The sequence below is a fragment of the Miscanthus floridulus genome, chromosome 5 (assembly GCF_019320115.1).
Source record: "Miscanthus floridulus cultivar M001 chromosome 5, ASM1932011v1, whole genome shotgun sequence".
Taxonomy (NCBI): domain Eukaryota; kingdom Viridiplantae; phylum Streptophyta; class Magnoliopsida; order Poales; family Poaceae; genus Miscanthus; species Miscanthus floridulus.
Window position 1 is genome coordinate 70,243,603 of NC_089584.1, and position 9,835 is coordinate 70,253,437.

General features: G+C 46.2%; 1 protein-coding gene across 1 annotated transcript; it reads right to left on the minus strand.

The window, feature by feature from the left end:
- Positions 1-349: 349 nt before the first annotated feature.
- Positions 350-3,274, minus strand: LOC136452314 (IQ domain-containing protein IQM1-like). Its single transcript, XM_066452931.1, has 4 exons — positions 2,146-3,274; positions 1,859-2,035; positions 1,422-1,754; positions 350-1,329 (listed from the first exon to the last, which is right to left on the minus strand). Exons 1-4 carry the CDS (start codon positions 2,788-2,790, stop codon positions 748-750), a joined length of 1,737 nt encoding a protein of 578 aa, XP_066309028.1. The 5' UTR covers positions 2,791-3,274; the 3' UTR covers positions 350-747.
- Positions 3,275-9,835: the final 6,561 nt, after the last annotated feature.

A 9,835-nucleotide genomic window follows, 5' to 3' on the forward strand; every position in this document is an offset into this window, starting at 1 on the left:
ATTCCATTTCCAAGACGCGAAACGTCAGCCGAAGAGAGGAAAAAAAGGCCAGAAACACGCGTCCGGGCGCCGGTTTCGTCGCCTGACCCTTTTCCTGTGGATTTCCATTGTTCTATACTGGAAATTGACCTTCTTCCGAGATTTCGCCCTTTTACCTTTTTAGCTTTTGACAAGATTTGACATTTGTTCACCTTTGCCTTTTAGGAGTGCTGTACTTTCATCGTTATGCACAAAACTCAGATGTAACAATCCATCTAAGTATCGCTCGAAGATCCGTACGTAGTAGAAAACACATACAGGAAAACGAAAGCACGAATTATTGTGACAGTTAACACCAAGATGCTGATATTCATAACAAATTCTTTTATTCAAAAAGGATCCTGCAGTCAGTGCTACATTTCTCTGAGAAACTGCAGGTTCAGGTTGCACATAGGCGCCTTGCAGCCTGTAGTTTAGAATTGTACATATATATACAGTAGTGTGCACGCAGAGCGCAAGCACCTCAGGTCAAAAGACGATGATAAAGAAACGCACAAAAGAATGGTACCCGATCAGAGAACGCAACCTAAAACATGTTGTTTACATACAACAACAAATCAAGCAACCAACGAACAAAATTGTTAACCCTGCCTCGTGCTGAAACTAACGGCTGAAAGAGTGAAAGGAAAGAACGGCGCAACGCAGGAGCACCATGGAAAACGGCGCTGCGGCGAGGTGTCAATGAGCAGCAAGCCAGCAATGGGCAGATCACTTGGCCTTGTGCTTGGGGAGCGTGAGCGCCACGGCGGGCGTGTGGAAGCCCATGAAGTGCTGCTTGGGCGACGAGCGCCTGGCCGGGCTCGGGATGGCGAGCCTGCTGCTGGCGCCCGTGGCCGTCGGGGTGGGGCAACCCATGTAGTGCAGGCTGGGCGACAGCCTGATCTTGGGGCTGGGGCGCGGCGACGGGATGGGCAGCCTCGGCGACGGCGCCACCCTCGGCGACAGGTTCACCTGCTCCAGGGCCATGCTCTGGACGTCGGCCGGGTAGTTCTGGAGGCACCCGATGCGCGCGCCCGTCGGCGTCGACCACTTGAACGACGGCCGGCGGCTGGCCATCATCATCTTCGGCGGCTCCTGCACGTCCGCGGCGGTGTCCGTGGCCGTGTCCTCCTCCTTCACGATGTCTACCGTGGGCAGCTCCACCATTGCTTGTTGGTCCTCCACGGCCTCAGCGTGTGCAGCGGCTTCTTCGGTGGCCACTGGGGCGGCCTCCTCTGCTGCCTGCTGCTCTTCTGGAGCCGCCGCCGGCTTCTTGAACGACGGGTACTCGTCGTCGTCCACCGAGCATCGCTGATGATAAACATTTTGTCAGCCAACAAGCCCTCCTTGGCAATCATTCAATGAGACAAACAATCGATGCAGACTGGTGACTGATTTATTACCTTGACATTGGCGAGATCGACGTTGTTGTCCTCCAGGAAGGTGATGAACTCCCTGAAGTTCTCCTCGGTCGGGAGGTAGTGGCCGCTGTAGGGCCATATGGCCTTGAGGACGCCCTCCTTGGCGACCAGCCTGCCGGCGGCGGAGGTGGCGGCGCCGGACAGGAAGCTCGAGTGCTGGAATTTGCCCTTGCGCTTCTGCCCGACGTACAGCGACCTGCTGGTGCTCAGCACGAAGATCCACTTGGACTCCTCGTTCGTGTTCACCAGGTCCCCGCTCTGCTTATACAGCAGCCGGCCTTCCTCCAAGACCACTTGGTACGCCGCCCTCTCGTTCTGCTCATCGAGATTGAACAATAACGAAGCAACAGTCAGATACGGATATACGAAGATGGGAAGGATGGATGGATGGACGTTTAGGAGGGGCGCCGGGCACGTACTGGTCCGAGGTACATGATGAGCTGCGAGTTGAGCTTGCTTCGTGGGCATTTCTCGTGATGCAAGTCTCTGCCGTTGCCGACATCCAGCCAGTAGAAGAAGGGCTCGCAGCTGGAGCTGGCGGACCAGATGTCGTAGTAGAGATGGAGGTTGTGGCCGTAGCGGTGGCGCGGGTCAATCTGAACAAACAGAGGATGAGATGATGAGAACAAACAAACAAACAAACAAACAAGCAGATGATTGGAGTTAATGATCCAAGAAATTAAGAAGAAAGAGATCAAGTGCTTACCGCTTCGAGCCAGTGCTGGAGCGCGAGCTTCTGCGCCTTGTCGTCCTTGGAGAGTCCCTTGCCGACCTTGGCGATCCTCTTGGCGGCCCTGGACCATCGCGAGGCCGCGGTCTCCTGCTTGTCCTCGTCGAAGAAGGAGATGGACTTGATGTTGAGGTACACGGAGTCGACCGTCTTCCACCACAGCTCCTCGGCGATGATGGCGCCGTCGGCGAGGTTGCGGCGCGTGCGGAGGCCCTTGTAGGCCTTCTGCAGCTTGGTGGCCGCCTGGTCCAGCTCCACGCGGGGGCGAGGGGAGATGTACTCGAACATGGCCTGCGCCTGCGGGTGCGGGGACACGGACACCACGCGCCGGGGGCTCTGCTGCTGGTGGTGCTGCAGCGCCAGGGTGCCCGGGCGCGCGCCGTTGATGCCGCCGCCCCGGCTGGCCGCCGCGGCTGCGGCCGCCGCATCCGCCTCCCAGTTCTTGAAGCTGAGCGAGCGCTCCAGGCCGCCGTGCGCTATCTTGGCGGCCTTCGGCTTGGGGCTGCTGCCGCTGCAGGACAGCCTGGGTGACCTCAGCAGCGACAGGGCGGCATCCCGCGGGCTCTGTGGCTTCGGGGAGAGAAGGTGGTTGCGCTCTGTGGTGAGCAGCCTCAGACTCATCTCCAGCCGGCTCCCTCCCTGCGCCTGCTGCAGAGACGGTTCCGCCGTCGCCGGAGGAGAGCTGGAGACGGCGCTGCGGTTGCGATGAGGAGAAACTAAACTAAAGCTGCGTGCGCCGTGCGGTTGCTCTGGCCGCCTCTGGGGGTTCAGCTACCTGTTGTGTTGGTTGATCCGTGCTACTCCCAGCGCGGACGGGGGCGCCTATATATATATATACAAGACATGAGCTAGCTAGGCGCTTATACGGCGGAGCGGAGCAGAGGTGCACGACTCCAAGTTGTGCGTTGCAGATGCGGAGGGGGCGGAAGACGACGACGGAGACCGGGCGACCGGTCGTTGCCGCGCGAGCGGGGGGAGGGGAAGGACGACGAGTCCACGAAGGCTCCGCCTCCGCGTCCCTGCCTGCCTGCTCTTCCCCTTCCGCTTCCCCTGGGGTCATCAGTCCGCGGCGCGCGCGGCTTGCAGTTTTGGGCCTCCTTGTTTTGGCTGCAAGTGGCCGAGCACAGCGCGGCGTGCAAGTAGAAGTTGGTAGGTGCGCCTTCTTCTTTCTTCCAGCAAATATCCGTACTGGACGACAAGGTTGAATTGAAGAGATCATACACGGAAACACACGGTGCAGTGTAGTCAGTCCTCCCTCCCCACACACCGTGTGTCGTTGTGTTACCGCTGCCCAGCTAGCTGGTGCCCCCAGTAAAGTCATTTTTTGGTTTCACCCGCTGCTCTGCTGGACCCCGGAGTTACCCACCGCAGTGTCGGTCTGTGACGTCATATAACCGGGGACAACCGGAGTCAGTGCGGAGAATACACGACAACCTCGGCATATAGAGCGCAATAACTTAGGCTCAACAACAACCGTCTACAAGACGCTAATTTGAAAGGCTTGGGGTCCATAAGAATGTAAATGTTTGGGGGGGGCTATTGCGTTCTTGCCCCTATTTTGAACTTCAATTGTGATTTTATCTATATTTTCTTTCACTTTGTGTTTTTACCCCTGCTTTTCCAAAACGAAGGTTCAATTTACTCCTACTCCGTGAACAGCAGGTAACGGTGTTAAAAAAATTGAAAAATAACAAGTTTGCCATTCCGAATATTATGTTTTTGCCCCTATTTCAAACCCCAATTGTGATTTTACCCCACTTTCTTCCACTTTATGTTTTACCCCTACTTTTCTAAAACGAAGGCTCTGTTTACCCCAATTCTTAACTCAGTTATCTACATCCGGATCAAAGCAATTAAAAATTAACAAAAGCCCTGTGAAAAGACAAACTTACCCCTTATCTCTCGGTAGTCTCCTTAGGGTCGTCCCTCTCAACGCTAGCAGGCACCGGGCGGCTGGGTGCGGCGGCGGTGGTGGCAGAAGGGCAGCGTCGGGCCATCGGGCGGGCGCGGTGAGCGGGCGCGTGCGGCCAGGCGGAGGAAGCGGCGCGGGCGCGCGCGGCTTAGCCTGACGTGGGCGCGCAGCTAGGCACGCGGCTCTGCTTGGCGCGGGCGCGCGCGGCTTGGCCGGCGTCGTGAGCACGCGTCTCGTGAAAGCAGCCGACCAGTAACATCCCTAATGTTAAAAAAATAATTAAGAAGGTGATCATGTCATCATTATGCAAAATCATCAAGCATCAACTCATAAATGCATTTCATGTTTATATTATAGTATGCAAATGTTATTTTATGGAGTGTTTTATATGTTACATGAAATAATCTCAATAATAGTGATTAAGAAACTTTGTGAATTTTTTGTGTGAAAATCTCCTAAACAATTCAAATTCTTTCTTAATAAAGTTTAAAGTGTTAAATTGATGCTTTACATTAGTATCAAAGATATGTTGTGTTTTTGAATCAAACATGTTCAAATTTAAGCTCAAATATTGAATTTAATAACTACTTCTCATACTTAGCCATTTTAACTAAGTCCTTGTTTCAATTGTAATGGAGTTCAATTTTTTTTGGGGAATTATTAAATCAATTTTCACAAGTAAAAGTTGGACAACTTTTGTTTCAGTGATTGGTACAAAACTTGTACTTTAAAGTGGTGATATTGGTTGAAGTGTGTGATCTATTCTTAGTCACTATTTAATTACCCAAACATTGCTAATCAAACTATTTTTGAAATTCTAAAACTGAATTCTGTTTTACAGTTTCAAGTACCTCTCTTCTAAATTAAAAATCTCTTAAACTAGTAAGAATTAGAACTTGATCCTTAAGGCATATTTTGGGGTTGAGCTTAAAAGCAAAAGTGTAGAGCTTGTCAAGTTATACAAAGTTTGTTTTTGGAGTTTTCAAAGTTGTTATGAAAAATTTGAAGTAATTTGAAAAGGCAAAATTCTTTAAATGTCCCCCTATTTGAATTCAAATTTGCATTTCAAAATGTAGACCGAATTAGGGGGTGGTTATAAAAGCAAAGTTGTAGAACTTTGAATTTTGAGCAACTTTTATTTTTGGAGATTTTTGAGTTGTTATACAAATTTGGGAGTAATTTGGAAATTTTGACGAATGGCAATTTTGTAAGTATGTTGAACAGTAACCGCGGGCAGCTGTCACCGCCGACGTCCTTCTCCTGGCTTTCCAGTCGTGCCTGTGGCTGCCCTCGGCTTCACACTGGCACAAGCAGGCCACTGCGTGTCGCCTCCTTGCATTTTTGCCGCCCTATAAAGCTCAGGCGTCGTCGCCGTTCTTCTTTCTTTCTCCTCTGTTTTCCCGACGCCGTCGCCACAACTCCGTCGAGCTCTCGCCGTCGACCTAGCGCCGTTGCTAGCTTGGCAAAGCCTGTTCCAGCTCCACCTAGTTCTTGCGCATCCAGCCAGCTAGCCCTGGTCTCCAGACTTCGTCGAGAACCGCCGCTCGTCACGTTTCTTCCTCGCGGCTGGCAACGTCACCGGTGATCTCGCTTCACCGTGGCCAGAGCTCTATGGTGAGTCTATGACCTTGCGGAGTCTTGATTCAGCTTCGCCACGATGTCATGGTGCTTTGTGCTCGGTTGAGTGACCGTTTTGTGCACCATAGTCGTCGGAACACCGCCACCGACGATCCTTGCTCCGCCATGATCGCTGTGACCGCCGACCCACCTCTCGTTGTTCCTCCGGCTCATCCATCGCCTTCAACGTGATCGGGGTGAGCTCCTGGTTCTTCCCGAGTCGTTTGTTTCACCGTTACCAGTCTCCTATCGCCGGCGTAGCGCTGCCATGTAGTCATGGCCACCATGGCCGGCGTAGTGCTTGGTCGAGTTCGTAATTGATCTCGCTAGTGCCACAAATCGATGCGCCATGTTGTTGTGATCGTGTTGGTGACTTCGTTGTCGCTAGTGACCTCACCGGCGGTGAGTTATCGCTGGTCAGCGCGTCGTTGCCGTGGTCAGCGCCGAAGGTTGAAGATGACATGTGGGGTCGGCTGTCAGTGACTCAGCGTTCAAAATGGATTTTTCTATTTTGTAGATTTGAATGAATAGTGATAGTTTTTGTTATTTTTGTGTAGAATTATTTAGAGTTCCAAAAATTATGAAAATTTTTGTGTGACCTCTCTGTGATGTATATTATTTAAGAAAAATATGAAATATTGTTTTTCAGTACATTTTGAATGTGATGAAATTGCTCAATTAATTAATAAATGGGTTTCCATGATTTTTCTAGGCTTAATTAATTATCCTAAAATTATGAGATTTGTTTTTCCACTTACTTATCATGTGATGAACCTTTATAAAAATTTTGAGCTCAATTGGAACAAGTTGATTTATTTCATAATTTTGAATTAAATAATTAATTCATAAAAGCAAATAGTAACCTTTAATGATTTAGGTTTTTCTTGAATTTTTTATTGAGTGATGACCTTGGGTCATTAGTTGGTAATGATCCTTGGCAATTGAAGTATGTGTTACGAAAAAGGTTTAGTTAGTTTGACTTGCAACTGTACCGTGAAGGAAAGTTGTATTCGAATTATTAATTTTGCATCCATCATCAAGCATCATGTTTCGTATCCCGCATCATGTTAAACATGGCATTGTTACTATGTGTAGTGAATGAAGTGAACACGTGGTAGTTAATCAAGTTGCGGAGGAGGTTAATCCGTCTGTTGAGGTCGGATCGGATAATTGTGGAACGTCGTAGGAACCTAACTTTTCCGTCAACGAAGGCAAGCCCCGGAAGCATTTAACCCTACCTTGTGTTTTACAAATTTTATCGCTTTTGCTTTTATATACTGCATTAAGTGATTAGGAGTCAAGTGGAAACCTAATTGGTGCATTACCAACCCTGTTTTTCCATATCTACCTTGTTACCAGTTTTAATTTGTAAATGACTAGTTATGCTTAGTCCTGCTTAGCCGGGTGATTACCTGTCACCTGAGAGTTTTAAATGGATCTTTGGTTACTTATGTTATCATGAGATATGAGCATGGGAAGTAATAAATTTATACCGGGCGGACTCGGTGTGTGAGAGCCACAGGACATGGAGGTCTTGTGAGCGGCTTCTTTTCGCCTGTGTCGATTAATGTCCGTCCATTGTTGAATTGCATGAGGTGAGACTTTGTAGTACTAACCACATACTCCGGTAAGGCTTAACTCGGCTATTCTATTACGAGAATGGCTACTCGCGCACTGGGAGTGGAGAGATGGCAGGAATAGCGTGTACCCACGTGGCAATGGGCTGGATTGGTGGAGTACTGTATTCTCGAGTGGCACAGACCTATTCTTGTTTTAGAAGATCCGAGGGTAGGTTGATATATGTAAGTCGGGGACCTACATATGTCGTGTGGTCTGGAATCCCTAGCTGGGTTTATAATCGGTTCGAATCGTCGTTGCTCCTCAGTTATGGAGACTCAACTCACTATTCATCATCGTAGTTAATAACTAAAACTTGAGTAAGGTTTGAGAAAGAGTTTGATATGAAGTTCATGATCTCATTACGGATCATGGTAGATTCATATATGGTTCTTATGAAGTTTAAATATTGAAATACTAAAATTTTGTTAAAGAGCTTTTACGTAAAAGAACTTTGATTATTGCTAAAGCCATACCTTGAATCCCTGAGCCTGCATTCCTAAGTCTTCTCAGTTTTATTTTGGTTAAGTCTTGTTGAGTACTTTTGTACTTAGGGTTCGTTGACCCTTGTTGCAGGTGAGCCTCATGAGCAGGTCTGTTTTGGACCTTGCTGCATGACTGTTGTTCATGTTGATGATGATAAGTGAATGTGTGATCCTTGGGTAGGAAGCTTATTTTGTGTGTTATGTTTATGTTAATTATGCCACTCCACTACTACTATGGTTTGTAATAATAATCGTACTCAGTTTGTAAGGTTTGAAACAACTAGTTTGTAAACTAAGTTACCATAAGACTTCCGTTATTTTACTCTAATGTTAATATTTGAATAAATGTTGTAATACTGCAATGACTCTATAATGTCATTCTGCTCAGAAATCGTGGATGATTCGGGGTTCCCTAAGAACACCCAATAGACTTCTTAAGTTACCAAGAACATATGCATAGTTGTCAAAGGTCGTTGGACAGTGGCAAGTACATGTGGGTCCTATAATTTAGGAGGTTCTGTCACAGAATGGTATCAGAGCGATCATTACAAAGTCTTTGTTGTATTGATTTACAAAAACTTTAAAATGATTTGGGATGACTAAATTTAACTTGTTAATTTGGTCCAAATTACTTTTGACTTATCTTATTACTTTCTCTCCATTCCTTATTTGATTAAAAAGGTTTTGTGTGGTGGAGTAGTAATCTTATTATGCCATATATAAAAACAACTGTTGTTTATGTGCCTTATAAGCTTTGATGTTTAAGTTTCGTAAGGACGATTCATGCATCATGTCATTAATGAAACACTACATATATTCTGGTTATAATTATTCATATAAAGTTGAAATATAGTGATGTTTAAAACTTCCTCCTTCCATTTAGAGAATGGCTATTGCTTGTTATAGCTATTTTTGTCCCAATGAATCTGGTCATGTACCAGGCTTTGCCAGTAAACCACTCCTTGCTTATTTTTGCTCATAAGTTCTACATCATTTGGAACTTTTGATGCACTTTAATTTTTCCCCATCTACTAAATGTTGAAACTTGGGACTAATCCTTGACTTCTCAAACCTATGCATGTGTCATGTCTTGGTCTCTCCTAATGCAACACATGCTAGTTCCTTGATCTTGCTAGCTTGACAAATGTTACTTGTGACTTGTGAGTTACTTTAGTTGTGCCCTATGGTGGTGCCATGATCCATGATTTACGGTGCCACGTCGAAACCTGGGGTCTTCTGTGGACTGCAGCCATAAGGAAATACTGCTGGGCGCTCGCTGGTATCGAGGTCTGCGGTCATGATCCATTATAGCTCCGCAATTAATGTGATTCACTCATCTTGGAACTCTCACTTGGAATTCATGTTCCATCATTCCATTGAAGTTACTAAATCCTTTGTCCCTTACAATTGTCTTTGGATCTCGTTTACAATTTCAAGTCAACTCTTGTTGTTTTATGAACAACTTGAAGGTTAATGTGTTTGACACATTTCCTTTTTCCATTAATTACCCTAGGACTTTAAATCTTGGGACGAGATTTCTTTAAGGGGGAAGGATTGTAACATCCCTGATGTTAAAAAAATTAAGAAGGTGATCATGTCATCATTATGCATAATCATCATGCATCAACTCATGAATGCATTTCATGTTTATATTATAGTATGCAAATGTTATTTTATGGAGTGTTTTATATGTTACATGAAATAATCTCAATAATAGTGATTAAGAAACTTTGTGAATTTTTTGTGTGAAAATCTCCTAAACAATTCAAATTCTTTCTTAATAAAGTTTAAAGTGTTAAATTGATGCTTTACATTAGTATCAAAGATATGTTGTGTTTTTGAATCAAACATGTTCAAATTTAAGCTCAAATATTGAATTTAATAACTACTTCTCATACTTAGCCATTTTGACTAAGTCCTTGTTTCAATTGTAATGGAGTTCAATTTTTTTGGGGGAATTATTAAATCAATTTTCACAAGTAAAAGTTGGACAACTTTTATTTCAGTGATTGGTACAAAACTTGTACTTTAAAGT

Bases quoted from the DNA above. Each gene is read 5' to 3' on its own strand.
- LOC136452314 (XM_066452931.1), bottom strand. From the start codon at position 2,790: ATGAGTCTGAGGCTGCTCACCACAGAGCGCAACCACCTTCTCTCCCCG. The intron at 1,755-1,858 runs GTACGTGCCCGG...CTCGATGAGCAG, and splicing joins TCATCATGTACCTCGGACCA to AACGAGAGGGCGGCGTACCA. The intron at 1,330-1,421 runs GTAATAAATCAG...GTTTATCATCAG, and splicing joins TCGATCTCGCCAATGTCAAG to CGATGCTCGGTGGACGACGA.